The following is a 21791-nucleotide window of genomic DNA, read 5'->3' as shown; positions in this document are numbered from 1 at the left end:
TCCACAGGGGGGAGCTCTAGCTTATTTGCTTTGCCTGACACTGAGCTGTCAAGGAATGAATGTGTAAGGCTAGCTGAGTGGTAGCTTTGGCAATGTTGTCACTATCAGAATGATATCGCAGCGGGACAGAGGAGAACTGGCTCGGTTTTATACTGTCACAGATCCAAAAAAGCACCTGAAAGGCTATACTGTGTACAAAGTCACCGCGAGGGTAAGTAAAGGGAGGATGGGCACTCAGGGCTGATGCTAGCTGTTGTTAGCTAGCTAGCTATCTGTCTAGCTGGAGCTGTGCTAACCAAAGCTAATATGATGCAAACACAAGTAACGTTACTTCAACCGCTCAAGGTTAGCTGGTAAGTGTAACTGCTATTGTTTACGTGTGACCGTTAGCTTACAGTAGCATTCAGGCTTGTTTATATTGTAATATGTGTTTGTATTCACCCCCCCACAGTGGATTATGTAGTTGCTAACTGACATTAGCAATATTAGCAAGACTGACTGAACCCAACCTAAACGCTGTGTTGACCTGGTTTTACCCGCTAGGTTGCTAACTAGCTAGCTCAGTTAGTCCTGTATGTAGCGTTACGACAGATACACATGAAGGACATGACGTTAAGAAGCTTTAAGCAGAATAAAATGTGTTAAAACCTCAAACAATAACCAGCAGGTTCATATTGTCATTGTATTTTTAGGCAGGTTTCCTAGAGAAATGCTTTTGAAAGAAGTAATGGACGTTGTTGTTAAGCCTGACCTAGTTTCACTTCAGAACCTTTAAACATGACTTGATTAACATGAAACTCTCTGAGTCAGGTGTTGTTATACTATGAAGCTATTTCAAGGCAGGAGAAACCCTAGATCAAAGACACACAGTTTCAGTTTCAGTTTGAGACAATCAGCCTCTTTATGTGTAAGCGTGGCTCCCTGTCTCCATTCACAATACACAGCAGCTCTCAGATCAAGTGCTGCTCATCTGATGATGAGATGAACAGACGTATCCTAATGTTCAGCCACAACTGATGCCAAACCTCCAGTTACCAGTGTGTGCAGTGTTACAGACGCACGGTCACACTCCCAGTTCAGTGACATAGAAGCAGGACCGGCTGAGTTCCTTTGTCTCTGCCTGCCTGCCTTCCATCACGCTTGTGTATGATTGCTGGCGATGTCGCGTTCCTACCCTCACTCGCTATATAAAGCGCTCATTGTCGCACTCGGAGCTGTGTCCCTGCTCATACTTGTGCCGGCCTCACAATAAAGTCTTGAACCAGCCCCGGCATCTTGTACTCGTCTCACAGTATGAGGTTCTAAGGCCTCTAAAGTTCTCTTCCCCCCCCCCCATTCTCCACATAGATAATCTCCAGGAAGAACCCAGAGGATGTCCAAGAGGTAAGACATGCTGCCATTATTTGCATATTGTGACTTAGTGAGTGTGCAAAGCATTGGCAGACAGTTGCCTTTCTTGAAAGACGGGCGTTTAATGGAATCTTTCCGAGGGAATTTCCCCCGCAGGGCTGGAGGATAGGCCCGGCTTCTGTGTAGCGTGAGCTCTCTGTTATCTCAGACTAAGTAGGTCGAGACCGCCGAGGACCAAGTGTGAGCTGTGTGTGGCTTTATGTTCCTCATCCACATCCTGAAGCGAGAGATCTTGTACAGCAAAGCTTCATGTTTCTGCCCACAGATTTCAACTGTCAAAATAAGTCATATAAATAAAGCAGAGTATAAGGTCTACTTCTCCTTATTTCTCTTTTTACATTTCAAGCTTACTTCATGTCACACTACTGACACACTTGTCCACAGTTTAAGCATTAAATATGGCCCAAGATAACTGTTCTGTTTTGCATAACATTCAACTATTTCCTTTTTTCATAATGTATCTTAAAAACATGCCGTAGAAGCTCACATGCATGCTCTCCAGCATTTGTCACACACTGAGGAATGCAGTCCAGCCTGGATCCGGTGCTAATGCAGCCGGCATGATGTCGATTACTGCATGTGTGTCTCAGAGAACACATACCTCCATTATTTGGGCAGTGCTCCTGTTTGGGAGCGGTGCTCTGCTCAGCCCTGTTTTTCTTCACACCAGCAGGCTGGCCAGGATTTTAGCAAACCGGACTCGCAGCTCAACATTAGGCCATTATGTTTTGCTTTATGCCGCAGAGTAAGGATCTACTTTATGCATGTTTGTGTCTGAATGTTGTGGCTTGTGTTGGAAGTTTTGTTGCATAAGATGAGCAGAGGAACAACGGCTGATTCGTGATTCGTTTTAAGCTTCAGGCTATGGAGAGGCGCTGTTGACAATGAATATATGAATTACTCAGACATTTTAAATACAGTGCTAATGAGATTACTCTTACAGATGATTACAAAATGTGGTTACTTCTTCAAGCATCACAATTGGTTTAATTAAGCTTCACGTATTATTAAACAGAAGATGATTCCTCCTCCTCTTGCCTATCTTCATCCATCTCTCCTCTTGTTCGTTCTGTAGATAACGGTATGGAAGAGATACAGTGATTTCCGGAAGCTTCATCAGAACCTCTGGCAGTTGCATAAGAATGTCTGTAGCCAGTCGGAGCTGTTTCCCCCGTTTGCCAAGGCCAAAGTGTTTGGTAAGAATCTGATGCCCTTGATTCCCCCGGAGTCACACATTTGTCCAGATGAACGCAAAGAGACCGAATGCTCGTCTTTGAGGAGCCTCCTCCTCCTGTTTTTGGTCCTCTGCTACCGTTTTAATGTCCTGGTGGTTTGTGTGACTGACTGCTATAGAGAGACTAAACCCTGGATCTCTGGGTCACTGAAGGAGCAGTGATGACTCTGCCCCCTTAAGGCAGCTCAGTGTTATTACTCAGTCATTAAGCACTTCTCTTACTTGACATAATCACTTGCTTAAAGGCAATATCCCTCTCTGTGTGTGTGTGTGTGTGTGTGTGTGTGTGTGTGTGTGTGTGTGTGTGTGTGTGTGTGTGTGTGTGTGTGTGTGTGTGTTGACCCCTCGACCTGATCAAATGCCAACTGTGTGTCCATCCTCTTCCTGCCTTTTGTTTCCACTTAGTTCTGTCTGATCATGGTCTTCCTTTACCTTTTGTTCTCTACTATTTGCATACAGCCTAATCACTGCTCTGGCTCTCTGTGTGAGACGCTTCCTCTCCATTTGCTCCGGGTCATGTCTCCGTGTCTGTAAGTTCACCGGTGGGTCCCACCCCTCTCTCTGCCCTTGTTCCACCAGGTCGTTTTGATGACTCGGTAGTTGAGGAGAGGCGACAGTGCTCCGAGGATCTGCTGCAGTTCTCTGCTAATATCCCTGCTCTGTACAGCAGCCAGCACATCCAAGACTTCTTCAAGGTACCGACAAACATCCCACACAGAAGCACAGACGTACTCCCAGACTGCTTTGGAACTGCAATGGTTTTTTTTAATTCTCTTCCAGGGAGGCGAGGTCCACGACGGCTCCGAGCTCATTGGACCAGCTGAGCCTTTTTCAGACTTCTTGGCAGACAGTTTATCAGACTGCAGCTCTGACGGTAGAGTTAAACCCGATAACACCTCCTCAAATCAAGCCTCCTCTTAGTGTACAATGACTTGACTTACAATGAATTCACACTTTATGTTTCAGTTCAGAGAGACATCAGTGGTGCGGATGATTTGACGATCACATCTGAGTATGGTGGTAAAGTTTGTTTCTTTATATATCAAAATAACACACACACATCCATGAGCGCTCATCAATAGACTCGTTAAGGAGTGTGAGTGTGTGTGTGTGTGTGTGTCTGTTTTGACTGGAGCATTGCTCTCCTCCTCAGGCCCGTCCAGTGACAGCGACCTGACCTCCCTGGCTGTGGACACCGACTCTTTGGCTGGGCTGGATGATGGCATGGCCTCAGGCCGCACCTCCCCAAACCAGCCACAGGGGGGAGCCACCAACATTAGCAGCAGCTGCAGCCCCCGCTTGCCCTCCCTGCACGATCGCCGCACCCCATCTCCTTCCTCGGTCCCTGCCTCCTCAGCCCCTAACCCAGAGGTCATCCGGCCCGGCCGAACGCCGCTCTTCTCCGGCGGTCTGAGGAAAGCCGGCGGTGGCCCCCCGAAGGACGTGAAGTCAGACTACCTAGACGGAGCCAGCGAGCTCATCTGTTTGGCTGTGCAGAAGGAGAAGGAGCAGGACTTTCAGGCGGCGTTCTCCTGCTATCGCAGCGGAGTGGACCTGCTGCTGCAAGGAGTGCAAGGTTAGTTTGGAGAACGAGTGGTAACTACATGTTCTTTCACTAAAGACCAGAGCCTTGAAGAAAGCTTTTGAAGCTCCCTCCAGAGTCACCGAGGACATTCTAGAACATTCACAGACTAAGTAGTCCTCGATTTGACTACTAGTAAACCCATTAAAGAAATCTGTTGATGGGTGTCCTTGTGTTTATGATGGAGGAGATTCCAGCAGCAGGGTTGCTGCTCTTTAGTTGACCCTGACGTCCCCCCCCTTAAAGAAACGCATCACTTTTACTGTGTGGTTTATTACCGTGTCATAATAACATGCCGTTTTGTCAGTAAATAAAATGCTTGTGCAGAAACTCTGAACCCCGCTGCGCTGTGGAAGCCGCTCGGTAACGAACAATGCGTGACCCTTTTCAGGTGAGCCCAGTCCCACGCGGCGAGAGGCCGTGAAGAAGAAGACCGCAGAGTATCTGATGCGTGCGGAACAGATATCCAGTCAGCATCTGAGAAGCAACATGGGTCAAGGGTCAACACAGACAGTGGTGAGTGGGAGGGGAGTGCCACTGGCCTGTGTGCTGTCGGTGTTAGATTATGTAATGCGTGCATCCACCAGGGTCCTTAAACCACCTGAGACAGAATATAAACCCGACTGTACGGTTTATCTTTTCACAATGCACAGAATTAGTACGCTGCCTTTATCTGATGAGCAGACACTGTTGTTTTCCACACATTACTACCTAATGAACGTGACCATGTGTTAACATTAATGCGCTCTGAAACGGTTTGTTTCCCAGGCTTTGGGGGCACATTGTTGCCCGTCCACCAGCAGGGGAAGCCAGCAGAGTCCATCTGAGGAGCTGAGAGCGTACAGGGTGTTGGGAGTCATAGATAAGGTTAGTTCACTTTTGTAACTTGCAGCCACATTTTGTGAGATTACGTAAAAAGTTGTTTTATTTATAATCAGGAGCAATAATGTGGCTTTTTGTTTCCACTAAGAGACACTTCACATTGTCTGATTTGATGTCAGAATGTTCTCCTTGAATATAATAATACATTCTTACGTTGACAACTATAATGACACTTCATGACCGTCATTTCCTGCCCAGATAAATGTAGACGTGTCAAATGTCTCCTCCTTGTGTCCTTTCCTTTTTTGATCTTTTTTTTTTTTAATCTGAGGCAATAAAGCGTAATGGATTTACTGAATGGTACGGTGAGGGCTGAGTGTGTGTATGCTCAGCGTCAGTTATGACTACCACAAGGTCAGTTTAGGTTGCCGGTCCTCTCAACCAGCTGCCGGCGAAGCAACTTCACCACTCAGCCATGAAATGACTTGGCAAGCCGCTCAGAGAGCTGCACACTACATTGAATCAATGATGCTCGTCCTGCGCACACACAAAACCCCAAGGAAAATGTTGATACAATACTAACATGTGTTACTCTGCAGAGGTGCATGCAGAATCCACAGTGTGTCAGAAACAAATCAGACACAGAGAAAAAAAATAACCCGCCGTAAGTGGAAACGGCGCTATGCAGACCGGACCCAGCTTTCCTCTCCTCTTTTTACTCCTCCTCCTTCCTCCTTTCACTTTTAATGGGGACAGAGGGGACAGATGGAGAGAGCTCCTCACCCTGCTGCCCCTCCTCTCCACCTCCCCCCTTCCCTGATGTTTGTGTCTTAATTATATTAGCGCCCTGGCTAGCACCGCCACTCTGTTTACTCACAGCTCCATTCATTTCCATTTAGCCTGCACCTGTTTGGTCCCAGCCAGGGTCACATAGAGAGAGAGAGAGAGAGAGAGAGAGAGAGAGAGAGAGAGAGAGCGAGCGCTGTGTACGAACACGCGGCGGGGCGCTCACATATGCTTTAGCTCTCCCCCGAGACGCTGAGGGAGCAGAGGAGCAATGAAGATGTCAGGGAGAAGGGAGGGAGGAGATGAAGGTTAGGAAGAAGGAGGTAGGGATTTAGAGATGGCTCAGCCAGCAGTTACTGTGTCTGCCATGGAGCGGTGCATGGATCTGTAGTTACACATATTTAAAGGAACACGTGTGCATCAACATGTATATACATTTTATTTTATATTTGTATTTTTAAATCTATGAAATTAGTTTGTTTTGTTCAACCAGCAGTCCATAATTTAAAGAAATGATTTTTCTTACTCTATTAGAGATCATAGAGCTGACTGTGTGGCCTTTTACATAAAATACTCTTCTGTTGATCAACCAGTCGATTAATGAACGAATTGATTCGGGTATTATAAAATACTGGTTGTGTCTGCGTTTGTTTCTTTTTTGCGGTGGTATTCTACCTACGTTTATAGACTCCCTTCACTCTTTGTCATGTCACTTCACAGCAGGATCTGAGGATTTCAGTATCATTTAAGGACCTACATTTGTCTCGCAGTGACCCTCGTGTGTGACACGAAAAAACTCTGTAGCGCACAACCATTACATCATCTTAGACTGTGTGTGTGTGTGTGTGTGTGTGTGTGTGTGTGTGTGTGTGTGTGTGTGTGTGTGTCTCTGTTCATATCTGGCAATTAATGGCACTCTCCCATCACAGGTTCTTTTGGTCATGGACAAGAGAACGCAAGAGACGTTCATCCTGAAAGTAAGTTTAAAATGTGTGTGTGTGTGTGTGTGTGTGTGTGCGTGTGTGCGTGCATCCTTGTCGTACTGACTGTAGGTGTGAAGTGTGCCAGAAGCCCCTGTGTGTGTGTGTGTGTGTGTGTGTGTGTGTGTGTGTGTGTGTGTGTGTGTGTGTGTGTGTGTGTGACCGTTTGTAATTGATTCTAATGGGCCTGTCCCTGTCAGCTCCTCCGCTCTCAGGTGTGAGACGTGTGCCAGATGCCGACGCACAGCGCAGGCACAGATGAATACACACGTGCGCACACACACACACACACACACACACACACACGGAACCAATGTGAACTTTACGTGCAGCGCTGATAGATCTGTGTGTCTCTTTTAAAGTCACAGGCTGTGTGTGACTTGATGAATCCGGTGACTTTGGGTTGCCGTGGGGCAAAGCTGGAACCTTGTTAATAGGAGGTTTCCCCTTTAGTCTTCACACCAGCTAGAACACTCACCTTCCTTTACCTCCTCCCACTCGTGCCCTCCATATTGAGTAAATGCTCCTTTTCTCCTCGTGTCCTTTTAATGCAGATTTCTTTGCTCACACTTCCTCGTTCCCTCTGTCCTCATTGCAGGGTCTGAGAAAGAGCAGTGACTGTGGGCGGACTAAGCGGACGGTCATGCCTCACTCTGTGCCCCACATGGTGCAGCTCAAGAAGTTCATCGTCTCTGAAGACACCGTCTTCCTTTTGCTGCAGTATGCTGAAGGTAAAGTGTGTGTGTGTGTGTGTGTGTGTGTGTGTGTGTGTGTGTGTGTGTGTGTGTGTGATCTAATGCTCACCAACTTCATCTTCATTCTTTTGTCTTTTCCCCTCCTTCACCTGATCCCCCCCCCCCCCCCCCCCCTCTCTCTGCCCTTGTTCCAGACAGATGTTTGATAGAGATGGGTGTGTGTCACAGGTCATTATTCTGAATACCAGGTGGCGCCATGCTTCATTAGCTATGCCAACACCTGGGCCTCCTTACAACCCACTCGCTCTACGATGCGTGTGTGTGTAGCTCGTGTGTGTGTGTGTGTGTGTGTGTGTGTGTGTGTGTGTGTGTGTGTGTGTGTGTGTGTGTGTGTGTGTGTGTGTGTGTGTGTGTGTGAGGGCGTACAATGAAATCCAGCCATATTTTTTTAATGCTCCATAACCTATTCAATCTGGTGCACTCTATAACCACCCTGCGCTAATATTAGTGGACAGTATTTAATATCACATGAACATAATCTAATAAAGCCAATCAAAGTGCCAGAGAAGGCGTCGTTTCCCCACGTTTGACGTTTCTGCTCTGTGATTAACATCCAGCGTTGCTTCTTCTGCTTCAGCCGTTAGAGCTGATCGGTTAGACGACAGACAGACAGACAGACAGACAGGCAGACAGAGGGAGGGAGGCGGTGACCTGAGTGACATTGGACAAAACAACATGTGGATGGTTTTACTTTCTAAGCCATCGAGTTGCCCCACTATCATTATCATCACTGTGAACTCCCTATTCATTCTCATCACACACAACAGATGCTGGCTTCCAATTGCTCACGCTACAGCTGTGTGTGTGTGTGTGTGTGTGTGTGTGTGTGTGTGTGTGTGTGTGTGTGTGTGTGTGTGTGTGTGTGTGTCTGTATGTCTGCATGTGTGTGTAAGACAGAGAGAAGTCAAAACGCTAACATAATACAACCTAAAAAACACACACACACACACACACACACACACACACACACACACAGCAACCCCATTTAGCCAAATTGGGTTCAATCATCAATCAATCACTGCTCTTGTTTGCCTTGGTTACTCATTCCTAAGTGGAATGAGTCTTCTCACCTAATTTTCCCGAGTGTCTAAAGACTCCCAGAAGATGAAAGTCTCTCTTGCACTTTCCTTTTCATCCACAGCTTCTGACGAACTGTGAATTTTAGGTAAATTAGCGGTAGATGGACCCTGAAATAGTGATGGATTCCAGTAGCGTGTTGTGCTGCATTCGTCCAGCCGTCTCTCTTATTCCTCGTTTGTCCTCTTAATACCTCTGCTGTGTTAGATAGGCCCTGCTGTTTGTATTTGTCTTTAATGCCCTGCTTCCTTCATCCCTAGGGGGGAAGCTGTGGTCTCACATTGGAAAGTTCCTGCGTACTTCCAGCCCAGACGAGAGCTTTGACATTCCTTTCATCCAGAAGAGCCACACGGCGGCTGTACACTCTCCACAGCATGCTGCATCACAGCTCGATGTGGATTCCGCCAGTTCTGGTTCTGGGCCGGCGTCCTGTCCTGCTTCTGTATCGGAGCTCCAGAACAAAGGGGAGAAGCCGACCGCGTCTCCTCGCAGAAGGGTTCTCCCTCCCAGGCTCATGGAACACCTCGGGGCCCAGTCGGACTCTGGAGCCACCTCCGAGGAGGAGTGCACCAACAGTTATTTGACACTTTGCAACGAGTATGAACAAGACAAGGTGGAGCCAGATGCACTGGAGGAGGAGGAGGAGAAGAGCGAACAGGAAATGCCGTCGCTGGAAGTGCCCGTCGCGACGACCACCACGTCCTCGCGTAGCCGGTCCCTGCTGAGCAACGACAGCCTCTCCTCACCGATCAGCTCTCAGGAACTCGGCTTCTTCACAGAGTCGTCCGACAAAAGCGCCAACGAGCAATACCGCGGCGAGGGGCAGGACCACGGCGAGGTGTTCAGTCCTTTGCCGTCCCCTGCGGTGCCTCTGTCTTTGGATCAGTCCAAGCACTCGCCGATGGAGTTTTTCCGTATCGACAGCAAAGACAGTGCAAGCGAGGTGACCTGTCTTGACTCGGGAGAGCAGCGGCCTTCTCAGAAGCCGCTCTCCCTCTTCTCCGCATCCGACCTGGACTCGGACGTCACTGAGGACCTTCCAGAGCTGGCTCAGGAGGTCAAGGGCCACGGCTCAGAGCTTTGGGGGTTGGACTGCAGTGACAAAGGCTCCAACGAGTCCGTGCCAGTCATCTCGTTCAAAGAGGCGGTGGTGGAGGATGAGGGTCACCCGCCGGACCTTTTGGTCAACCTGCCTGTGACGGGCGGGACTGTAGACTCTTTACAGGAGGAATTGGACACGTCGGGGGGGCGTCTCGGCCCGGAGGCCAAAGCCTCGCCGAAGAAGTTCATCCAGCCTGATGTTTTACAGCTTCACGGCCAGCCGGAGGAAGAGGAGGAGCAGCCACTGGAGCAGGAGCCTTCGTCTTCATGTACGGCCTCTGCAACTTGTGACACTAGCGTCGCATCCTCCTCTCCCTTCAACTCGCTGTGGGATGACTGCAGCTCGGCGTTTGGGCCAGAGGACTCCGACAAAACGGTTGTTCACCCTACATGCCAAAATAATGACCTTGACCTTCCAGTTACTGACATTCTAAACGGGACACTAGAGGCCGGTACGAGAGTCAATACAGACTCGGTTCCTGACCACAGCGGCAGAAGCACAGACTCCATCCCAGCCGCGAATGGGACCGAGGCTCTCACAGTGGTCCAGAGTGTATTCGCTCTCGATGGCGAATCGTCAACAGTTATTAGTAATACAGGTGGCTGCGAATTTGATAAAGAAGTATCGCGGCTGTTCGCCGAGCTGGACGAGCTGTCGCTGGCGGCGTCCCAAGCTCGCATCCCGGAGGAGTTTGTGCGATGCTGGGCCGTGGAGATGGTGACGGCCCTGGACTTCCTGCACCAACAGGGCATCTTTTGTCGAGACCTCAACCCCAACAACATCCTGCTCGACCACCAAGGTTAGACATCCGTTATGACCGCAGCTGAACCTGAAGTCTTTGTTCTGTAACATCCCACAATCTAGTCCTCTATCTCACAGAGCTCTGAAGTCTTCAGTATATGTCATAAAGAACGGGGGGGGGGTTCTGAAACTTTAAAAATAGGATGTAGAATATGTTCAACAGAGTTCAATAAGGAGCTCATGAACATCTTAGACATCCTATTTCTCTTACATCGAGCATACAGCCACATCTCTCTGGAGCCATGATGTCATGTATTTACTGAAATCAAGGCTTTTCTAGAAAAGGGGAAAGTGTTTTTTCCTACCAGGAGGTCACAGATTCCCCCTCAACTTCTTCCTTTGTCGCCCTACAATCATCTCTCTCCACCTCGTTATCAACAAGCGTCTAATTAGCTGAGTGGCTGTTTTCGTCTCCCTGGTGGTAATTATTGTTCTAAAGGGCCCATCAACGGCGTAGTGTGGTGCATCAGTCTGGCTAGCCCAGGCTAATGGCCACGGCTACCTAATGACACCATTAGTTCTAATGATAGCGTTAACGGGTAGCCGCTAAACAGGAGTAATCGCTGGGGCCGTGTGCTTGAAAAGCTCGCTGAGGGATGTAGAGAGGCAGAAAGGAACGGTGGAAGGAGGAGCTCTGAAGGTGAGTAAACAGTTTGAAAAGAGTCGGAGTGACGCTCCACTGTGTCGGCTTGAGGCGGAGCGTCACACGAATGTTTCTTACTCTGACTTTGAGCTGAACGCGTTCCCTCTCTTCCCGTCTCCTTAGGTCACATTCAGCTGACCTACTTCTGTAGCTTGAACGACGTGGAGGAGTCCTGCGACAGAGAGGCCATTGCCAACATGTACTGTGCACCAGGTGAGACGGGTGCTCATGCACGTTATATCTGTGATTCCTCTCAGGTGGCTCTTCTAAACTTGTGAGTTGGGATCCTCACGTTGTGTGTTTGCGTGTGAGTAAGGAGCTTCATGTGGGGTTAATTCTATGCATGCATGCAGGGCCATAAGTAGGCCACTTTCCCATGGTCACAAAACCCTCATTCATAGCAGACATGAATAAACAATCCATGTGAACACACACACACACACACACACACACACACACACACACACACACACACACACACACACACACACACACACACACACACCAGAGGAGAAACAGGTGAACACTGATTCTTCTGCACTCTGAAATAGACAGAAATCCACACGCAGAGGTGTTCTTTCCATTCTTAAGGATGCATGCAGTAATCATCATGACAGTTTTACATTTTAACAACACATATTGGTTTGTATCTGGAGGATACATTTGAAATATTTTGTATTTCCTCACAGCTTTGCAGAGGCTGTCTCTGGTTGTAGTTCTCTCCTTGTCCTGTAGAGTGTGCTGTTGTGCAGCAGTGAGCCAGCAGCAGTGAAGCAGCTCCATGTGTTGCCCTCAGCAGGCTTGTGGCAGCTCCGGCATGCTGTTTACAAGCTGCCTAAAACAAACCGCTGCTAGACTACAGCACCATGGCCCTACTTAGCACTTCTGTGTGTGTGTGTGTGTGTGTGTGTGTGTGTGTGTGTGTGTGTGTGTGTGTGTGTGTGTGTGTGTGTGTGTGTGTGTGTGCGCGCGCGCGCGCGCACATCCGTTTGTCATCTCTGGGCGGATACTTCTTCTAATATGTTGCTGTTTTAAGCGCCGGGCTTCACACTTGGGATGCTGGATGTGTGTGATGTGTTCGATCACGTCTTTTCTTGAATACGCTGGACGGATAACTGCTGAAAATCTCTGGATGCATTTAGAGACGTACACAATGACCCTTGCACCCATTCACCCATTCACTCCCCCCCCCCCACGCACTTATATTAAGCTATTCTCTCATACTCATCCTCTCTCTCTCTCAAGCCAGGAAGGTCACTTCAGATTTAAATCCTCCTTGTGACTAGAACATACAGTGTGCCGCTGTCGTAATAAATCTGAAAGCAACAAATGCTTTATCTAATATTCAAAGTGTGCATTTGTGTGACGCTTGTTTAAAAGCCCACTAATGGAAGTAGAAGCACGTAGCGGCATATGTACGGTGGCCAGCAGTAGATGACCTAAAGACACACAGGAGCTCAGCTTTATGTGCATAATGGAGCTTAAAACCTAAGTGCCAATTGGAGACGTGTTTGACTCTGAAGTCATGGTGTAATTGATGCAGTAATTGTTCTTGTTAATATCAGCAGCGGCGGCTCTTTGTCTAAGAGACGGTAGGTCTGAACAATGTTGTTTATTTAAAACAATTAAATGAAATGATTGAAATTAAAAATAAATGTAAAAGGTAGATTTAGACTAAATGTACATTTGACTCACAGATCATTTATTGATTACTTTTTGTACAGAGCTTTTCTCAAATCAGTTTTAAAAACTTGAAGGTATTTATTTAAAAATGACAAGAAACTGGGAAAATTAAACGCATTTTAAGACTTGAGAGGCTGTCGGCAACTTTTGGGTTTCTTTCCTTGACGATCTGCACTTTCAAGTCACTGAATACGTCCACAAGTTAACCAGCTGGTCCTCTTCTTCTGCTCTGTAGGGAGGCAGTCGGAGTGGTGCTCTTTGAATCACGTTTGGTCTTCACAGTCAGCTCACACTCACAAAAAAATAATACAAAAATAACACAAAAATATCCCAGTAAGAAGTGTTGAATGTCGGGGATAAAAGCCAGCCGTAGTGAAATGAAGTGGAATGGTTCTGATCAGTGTGAGAGATCGTGTTATTAAACGACTGTTGACGGATCAACGGATGTAATGTGTTCAAGCAGCCAACAGGGGGGGTGTGACGCTGCTGTCGAGCGATAGCGTGGCTTCAACATACATTGAATGGACTGCGGAAACGCTGGCAACTTTTTACTATTTTCTCTCTCGTTCTCGTCTGTGTCCACCTTCTCTTTGTCGCTGTACGTTTGAGTATTCACATATCACTATCATCTGTTTGACATGGTTTTATTTCATACCGGCAAACCCCTTACGATTGGTACATGCATGTATCTGTTGATGTATGTGCTTGTTAACACACACACACACACACACACACACACACACACACACACACACACACACACACACACACTCTCTCTCTCTCTCTCTAACGCAGAGGTTAGTGAGTGTGTGTCTCCCCTGCCCTTGTTATGTATTGCTGTTTATCCAGACAGGGTCAGCTCTGGCGATGGCTTCATTCCTGATGACAGATTTATGACTGTTTGCCAGAAAGCTAGCAGGGGGCCTGCTGTGACCGTGTGTGTGTGTGTGTGTGTGTGTGTGTGTGTATGTAAGACGGAGAGAAACATGTTTTTATAACGCACACATTCACACCCAAAAAACACGGGAGTGGACTCTGGAAAATCCAGTGACATCTGTGAATCTATTTATTCTGCACTTCTGCTTATTTATTTTCTCAGCAATTCGTCATCATCATCATTGATAGACATCAGACGGCTAATCTTTTGTTCTCTAATAATAATAATAAAAAAATAAAAAAAAATTTAAAAGAAAAGCTATTGAGTTTCAGAAACAGGAAATAGTTTATTGTTCTGCTGAGAGGGAAGCAAGGCCTGAACCGATTCTCTTCAATGTCTAAGAAAAGGGAAACTCAACATTCTTCCCCTCTGAGTGTCACCTCAGTCCTTCTCCTGATCTACTGGAAGATAATGTCTGGTTCCTCTTCTCACACAACGGCGTCATCGCTTTGTTCTGAAAACCCTTTCAAGTAAGAAGCTGCACTCTGAACGTACTTCGGCTTTATTATTTCAACGTTATCAGATATTCTGTCCTCGCGGTAAAGATGAACGTAGAACTTCCTCCCCGGCTCATACGAGACAGACTCAGTCTTGGAACGTGATAAACCGACGCCTTCTTACTTCCTACCTGCGAACGCTTTACTTCCCCTTTCAACAATGACTATCTGTTCAGCTTTTAGGGAAGTCACGCTAAGAGGAGAAGAGAGAAAGTTCCTTATGCCCCCCCCAGCCGAGAGGAGATGGAGTGGTTAAGATGCAAAGCAGGAGGGAACTGCATTGTTAAGGTTAACACCGTCATGTTTGTGTCCACACTCCTCCGTATCCTTTAGTTTTCTTCTATTATGTTTTGGGTTCATGTGCTGTTTAAGAAAGCTTTGTGGAGGTTTGGTCATGTTGGCGCGTCACACAGTGTAAGAGTGGGCTTTGAATGACCCATGGCCCGTGGATGCAGTTAATTCTCCCCTCCCCTCCTCTATCTCCCTTTCTCCCTTTCTCCCTGCCTCGCTCTGACAGAGCGGTAAGTGTAGCCAGCTCCACTGTACTCTCCCTGCAGCTCCTTAGACATTAATCCATTGTGATGACATCGACCTTGCTCTGAGACGTGTGCTTGTGTGTGTGTGTGTGTGTGTCCAGTCCATCTCCCCTCCAGCTCATAACTACACAGGTATCACTAGTCCGTTCAATGACGATCTTCTCTCCTTGGCTGTCAAAACAGTAGTCCTGGGGAGCCCTGAAGACTGGTTGCTCAGTTGGCTGTGTGTGTGTGTGTGTGTGTGTGTGTGTGTGTGTGTGTGTGTGTGTGTGTGTGTGTGTGTGTGTGTGTGTGTGTGTGTGTGTGTGTGTGTGTATATATGTGTGTAAACGTAACGTGCAAGTCGTATCATAGCCCTCTCTAACCTTTACTGCAAGAGAGCCGCACGGGCCCCTGGAGTTCCTGGCAGCCTCCGGGAGACGAGGGGTCTTTGTCTCCTCTGCTCCCCCAGCTGAGGAGCCTGGTCTCTGGGCACACGCAGCCGTGACCCGGGGTCCCGGCCCTCTGGAGAGAGCGGAGCAGAGGGAAGCTGAGCGGCACAAGAGGCCATCTGGTACCCAGTGGAGCTAGCGCGCACACACACACACACACACACACACACACACACAGACACACACAGGCAGACTCTCTCACATATACTTTTGACTTTAGTGTCACTCTTGGTTTCTGCGTCTTACTTCAACACATGCTGTGGATCAGAATCTCAGGAAACGTGGCCATGAGCAAGGCAGTGGACAGGTTTCCCATGAGAAGTCCATCTTGAGAGGGTTTTGTAGCCTTGAGATGTTAAATGATATCTGTGATTATTAAGAGTAGTTTAGGTCGTCATTAGGATCTGTGGTACGGCTGCAATCATTTGGTGATGGATTAATCCTTTAAGTTATTTCTCACACTTATGATTTGGCTTCTTTTTGCTTTTGCTTTTTTTTTCCAACTGTTAAACGGACAAGACGTTTGATTAAATGATGATTTCCTAATTTTCCACTATTTCTTGACATTTTACAAACCTCGACGAGCTGAAAACTAAACAACAATGTTCTACTACTTCTCAGTTGTTTCTGCTTTACATTTCTTAGGATGTGTGTGTGTGTGTGTGTGTGTGTGTGTGTGTGTGTGTGTGTATGTTGTGTGTGTGTGTTTGTGTTTGAGGTCAGGTCATGCAGATGGTGTGAAGTTGCAGCAGACGGTTTCCTCAATTTAACTGCTTTTTTATTATGCAAATCACCCTTTTATGAGACGCACACTTGTTTGTGTGTGTGTGTGTGTGTGTGTGTGTGTGTGTGTGTGTGTGTGTGTGTGTGAGTGAGAGAGAGAGAGAGAGACTGTTCATGTTTTTGTGCTCATTTTGAATTGATTGTATCAATTCAATGAAATATTAAGTAACCCAAGATGTCAGTCGGAAACAGTGTTTCATGTGTTTTTTTTATGTAATTACTAGAGGAGTCTCTTTTGCACTTCGCTAAGCTTAAGATGAGTAAATGCTTGTATTTATGAATATTGTGTTATTCTTTTATTTGACATCTGTGAACAGTTGACTGAGTTATGTCTCTCTTTGCTCTGATTTCAGAGGTGGGAGGAATCGGTGAGGAGACGGCAGCGTGCGATTGGTGGAGTTTGGGCGCCGTCCTGTACGAGCTGCTGACGGGGACGGTGAGTCACAGCGTGAGCAACGGAGTGTGTGTGTGTGTGTGTGTGTGTGTGTGTGTGTGTGTGTGTGTGTGTGTGTGTGTGTGTGTGTGTGTGTGTGTGTGTGTGTGAGAGAGGGGTTGGTGGATGTCTGTAGATGCCTTGGCTTTCAAATCTCTCTCACTCTTTATGGTTTTGCCAAGTTGTGTATGATTCTGCGCGCGTGTCTGTATGTTTGTAGGTGGAGTTTGGTGTGTGTGTGTGTGTGTGTGTGTGTGTGTGTGTGTGTGTGTGTGAGAGGTGCGTCTTGGCTGCCGTCTCTTACTCTGGTTCTTGGGGAGTGCCAGGGGTGTCGGTGTGACTTTCTCCCCCAGCCTGAGCTCCATCTGCTGGGGCAGGGGGGTCAGCCCTCACCGGGGCCCGGTTTGCTGGCTCCTGGAGCAGCGCTGGGCTCGGAGCGCGCCGATCCGAGGTCGGCGCGGAAGGTGAAGACCGGGGCGGCTCTCGAGGTGCTGCTGCTCGGCCGGTCTGTCTGAGGGACGATCTTTAAAGGGTCGGGAGGAAAGGGGAGCGTCTCGGAGCCTTTTTTTTGTTTGCAAGACAAATGATCCATATTCACAAACACATGCTAATTATAACTTGCTGAAGGACGAACGCACACACAGTTGCACCTGCACAGACAGGCCTGTGCAGGTGCAGAGTGTACCTTCACTTTGTCATTGTCTATTCAATTTGAATAAACTCTAACTGATTGCCAGTGGGCATATTTTCATATCGGCTATCGTGGTTTCCATCAATGGCCCAAAACACGAGTCGGTGTGTTAGTTAGGTTAGTGTTTCTATGTTGAACAACACACACCCACTTACCTGGAAAAAGAACAAGTCAGTCACACAGATGTCTCCTTTGATGATTATGTCTGGGTACAACCCTGGCAAGGATTCACACACACAGGCTCACATAGTGTCTCTTGATCCTTGCAGGATAAGATCTAGCCTGGAGCAGTCTTGACTGTGGCTAGGAACCCAGCCAGAACTCCTGCAGTACAGGGGGGGAGAGAGAGAGAGAGAGAGAGAGAGAGAGAGAGAGAGAGAGAGAGAGAGAGAGAGAGAGAGAGAGAGAGAGAGAGAGAGAGAGAGAGAGAGAGATGCTGCACACGCTCTGTTTCAAGTCAAATGTCACGTCTGGGGCGAGTAAATCTAGCAAACACTTGATCGATCGGTCTAGTGGTAAAAAAAATAGATAAACACGTTGTTTGTTTTTTCCCGTAATGGATGATGGAAGCAGCTAAGGAGCGATCCGTCTCGCTTCCTTCTCATCTCTGTGTAGAGTTGCACATGCTCAGTATTGATCGGACACTCGTGGCGGCGAGTAAAAAAAAAACCAAGTCTCTTAGCTTTCAGGTGTCCTGGACACAGGAGTTAAGTTGGGAGGCGTGAAACAAAGAGCATGTGGGCGGAGCTCCAACTGTGTGTTGAGCAGTTCTCCCAAAGTTTGAGAGCGAGGCAGAGAGAACAAGACGATTCACTTCACTCTTTGTTGTTATTCGATAAATAACTAGATAAATAATACATGTATTTAGGGGCAAGTCAAAATTGAGTGCGGGCAATTAGATTTCTGATCCTAAAAATACATTAAAGTTGAACCCTGAATTTTGAGGTGTAGAGACGCTGAAAGATGTCCCGTTGCAACATACAGTGATTATGGTCATTATTGTCAATTATTTTAACAATGCGGCTGCGTTCTGTGGTTGGAAAAGCATTTGTAGGTCTTGTGCTCCCTTTCTCTCTCTCTCTCTCTCTCTCTCTCTCTCTACTGAGATAATTTCTATTTTTTTTTCCCAGAGTGCAACAATTCCTTGTAATTGACGGTTTGACCTCGTCATGTTTTACTCTAAAAACAAACAGAAATGCTTTATATTCACTGCTGCCTGCTTATCTGCTGGTTCTTCCGGTACAGTAGCTCTGAAGAACAAAGTAGACCTTTTCTCTCCGTGTCATCCTTTGTGTGACTCACGGCGGTTACAAGAAAGAGCAACAGTAGTTCAGCCGTTGCCTTGTTGCAGTTGGTGTGATCAGTGTTGTTTCAGTTGCTCTCTCCGGTCTCCTCCTATTTGTCCGGCTCTGGTTCTCTCACACAGACCCCGTTGCTCTGCGGGTGTCGGTGTAAATGTCCCTTTAGCTCTCGGCCCGTCGGCGTTTTCTTTGTTTTGATCGATCGTTATCTGTTCTTTCCACCCCTCCTTCCCTCGGCACAGTCTCTGCTGCGGTGCCATCCGGCGGGAGTCGGTCGCCACACCGCCCTCAACATCCCCGAGTCTGTTTCAGAGGAGGCCCGATCTCTGCTGGAGCAGGTGAGAGTCCGGCCTGCTGCTGTTGACTTCCTGCATGATTTACTGTAGCTCTGTTAATGTTCAGTATGTAACGGAGTGACCCACTCCTCACCGCAACAGAACTTTGAAGATTCTCTATTTATTTAAGTGCAGATTGAAAAAAAACATGAACATAACTAATGACTCGCTGCCTTTTTTCTGGGTGGGTGAGGGAGTCTTGTATGTATGTATATTAATACGGTCAGTGGACATGCGGACACTATGGCGTCACTTGTGCTGAATTATGAATGCCTCTTATGGTCTCCGTTTTGTCTGCAGCTGCTCCAGTACAACCCAGTGGAGAGGCTGGGGGCAGGTGTGGGAGGCGTGGATGATATCAAATCCCACCCTTTCTTTGCCAGAGTGGACTGGCCCAAATAGACGCTGTGCATTGTGGGACTGCGGAAACCAGAGCTGCATGCTGGGAGACCGGCTGTCCTGAATGAATTCCTTTCAGACTGGAAACACAAACGGACAGTAAAATCAGATGATGCATTTTGTGTGCGGCCACTCGGTCCCCATGTTTCTTATTTTATACGGAATTTGCCAAGAAGCAGAATTACTTTCCTTCTTAAATTGCTACTTTCTTCATCTAATGGAGGGTTTGATGCAGGGAACACTTAACAACATGTGTGGTGCAATAATTTATTCAATAAGTGCTGGTACAGAGTGATGATCCACTACGACATTGTTTTACACTCATACAGTAGCTTAAGTCAAAATGACACAAGTGAAAGGTGACCTTCTTTTGTGTTTACACTGCATTTACTAAGTTGTGTAGGTTCACCATTCAGTTTGACAGACTTAAAGCTGCTCCATCTTTAATTCAGAGCATTATTAGAGCAGCAGACAGCTGTTCTCTATTAAAGAGACAGTGGAGTAACGTCTGGCTGAGCAGAGAATGGAGTCGCTCTCCCTCTGCGTGTTGTAATCAGAGTGTCTCCGCTCTTTGTTGACGCAGCCGGGCCGGCTGCACCTGCATGTTAGCGCATGTGAGGGTGCCCCAGTGGCTAGCTCAAGTAGCTCAAGTAGCTCAAGTAGCTCACGGCCGCCGCTCTGCGCTCATACGGCCGTTACGTAACACCGTCCCGACCAATTGCATCATCGCGGCGGAAGCGTAGCGCCCAGCCTTTGGTTCCACCTTCAGGTAAACTCTGGTGGCTCTGGCAGCACTTTTGGCGCCGTTAGCGCCGTTAGCTGCTAGCCGGCTCGACCGTCGCCTCGTTGACAGGCAATGGAAATGCTCCCAATCTCCTCCATTGTACCTTTTAAGTCAGCTTTTCTAAAAACACAAGTGCAATACGCTCAGTTAGTTGCCGCCTGTTACACGTTCATTATTCCATCGTGAGCCCGTTGAGATTAGCTGTGGTTGAGCTTAACGTTTGAGGAGCTGATATACAGCCAACCAGCTGCACACGGCTACACAGATGGACACTACAAGATGAACAAGCAGTGTTTTCAGGTAGGAGATGGTTTTGTGGTTGAGTGAAGTATTTAGTTAAAAGAAGATTAAATTATTGAATAGATTTTAGCTATAAAAAGTGTCCGTTTAACAGGAAGACAACGGCTTGAACCACACATTTCAAACCAGCCCTTTTACAGATTAAAATTTTTATGAATGACGGAGGAAACTCTTCTGTTAACTACTTTTTTTTTTTTTTTTTGCATGGAAGAATATAATTGTCGTAATACATGTAGTGCTATGAAGGTTCTATCAAACAATAAATGCTGTGTGTGTGTGTGTGTGTGTGTGTGTGTGTGTGTGTGTGTGTGTGTGTGTGTGTGTGTGTGTCTCTCTTGTAAATCCACCTTTTTAAAGGATGTTGTGCTGAGTGAAAGGTGTCAATCACTTCCTGCCAATCAAATCCTCTTTATTTGATTGTGTGTTTTTATTTTTGAGCATCACATTTTCCAACTTGCGACACGGATCTTAATGCTGATTTTGTAATATCTACAACGGTAAACATTCCCATGGTTGCATTACATGCAATATGTCACTACCTGTATAATCAAAGAAGACTTTTGAGATTTATTGGAGCATATATCAAATGATAGCCGTCTTTAACAATACACAGTTAATCACTCCACTGTAGATGCTGCACTGCATAATGTAACTCTCCAGGGCCATATTCCACACGTTAACCCTTCTCACACAAGTTTCTTTTCCCTCGGTCTGTGCTGTGTGTCGGTGCTGGTCTGTCAGCGCTCTCTTGATAACAATAAACATACCTGGATGACAACGTCTCGTGATGCTTCCTTCATTGATTCGACGATTATGTGTCGAGAGCTGGGAGTGTGTTTTGTTCTGAGCTGCAGCCCCTCTTATCAGCAGGACCGATGATGCTCCTAGAAAGCCGCTGTCACTCCTGCTGAGTGTCACTGTGACGGTAATGTGAGCCAGCACACACACACACACACACACACACACACACACACACACACACACACACACACACACACACACAGTACATCCCAAGCACCCATTGATACACATGGGACCTTTTTGGGGTGCAGTTGTGGCACTACCAGCCTTAAAAATGTCTTGAAGATAGATGAGTTTTTGAAAAATCATATCTTTTGTTTCCCATAAGGCAGCAGGACACATCCAGGTATGTGAGTATTTAATGAGACGTTTTCACGATGACATATTACATCTTTTATACATCGAGGAGTGGTATCAATCTGCTCATTTAACTCTCGACAAGAACGCAAATAAGCGTTTTTTCCTTTAAAAATACTTTAATTAGCAGAAATAGATTTAGTAGATTAGCTGGACCTGTCTTGAACACACTGCAGTTAAAAAGGCTTCAGCTAAAAATGTGAGCTGACTTTGAGGATGGTGACGGTGACTGTGGAGAGACTGGCTCATTCAGAAGTCCAACATGTTTCACTGTGGATCGATAAAACTGATTTAATACGTTTTCATATCAGGAGATCTTCATATTTTGAGA

General features: G+C 47.0%; 1 protein-coding gene across 3 annotated transcripts; it reads left to right on the top strand.

Moving 5' to 3' along the window:
• The first annotated feature begins 55 nt into the window (after positions 1-55).
• On the top strand, positions 56-21084 carry rps6kc1 (ribosomal protein S6 kinase polypeptide 1). Of its 3 annotated transcripts, none has more exons than XM_068724523.1 (16): positions 56-211; positions 1348-1383; positions 2486-2606; positions 3224-3339; positions 3425-3518; positions 3611-3661; positions 3798-4220; positions 4618-4742; positions 4995-5093; positions 6764-6811; positions 7413-7545; positions 8907-10547; positions 11316-11405; positions 16413-16495; positions 18727-18822; positions 19120-21084. In XM_068724523.1, the coding sequence occupies exons 1-16, from the start codon at positions 110-112 to the stop codon at positions 19219-19221; spliced, it is 3360 nt and encodes a 1119-aa protein (XP_068580624.1). In that variant the 5' UTR covers positions 56-109; the 3' UTR covers positions 19222-21084. The 3 variants fall into 3 exon arrangements, with proteins under 3 accessions (XP_068580624.1, XP_068580623.1, XP_068580625.1); XM_068724522.1 differs by having other exon boundaries at positions 3611-3664; XM_068724524.1 differs by lacking the exon at positions 1348-1383 and having other exon boundaries at positions 3611-3664.
• Positions 21085-21791: the final 707 nt, after the last annotated feature.

The sequence above is a fragment of the Cebidichthys violaceus genome, unplaced genomic scaffold, assembly GCF_023349555.1.
Source record: "Cebidichthys violaceus isolate CVI_PGR_0920_01 unplaced genomic scaffold, fCebVio1.0.p SCAF_31, whole genome shotgun sequence".
Classification (NCBI taxonomy): domain Eukaryota; kingdom Metazoa; phylum Chordata; class Actinopteri; order Perciformes; family Stichaeidae; genus Cebidichthys; species Cebidichthys violaceus.
The sequence above is the reverse complement of the archived record's forward strand: the minus strand, read 5'-3'. Positions and strand labels throughout refer to the sequence as shown.

Excerpts from the sequence above, each read along its gene's own strand:
- rps6kc1 (XM_068724522.1), top strand. The coding sequence starts at position 110 with ATGATATCGCAGCGGGACAGAGGAGAACTGGCTCGGTTTTATACTGTC. Across the intron at positions 3,519-3,610 it reads ATCAGACTGCAGCTCTGACG|TTCAGAGAGACATCAGTGGT; the intron begins GTAGAGTTAAAC and ends TTTATGTTTCAG. Across the intron at positions 4,743-4,994 it reads AAGGGTCAACACAGACAGTG|GCTTTGGGGGCACATTGTTG; the intron begins GTGAGTGGGAGG and ends TTTGTTTCCCAG.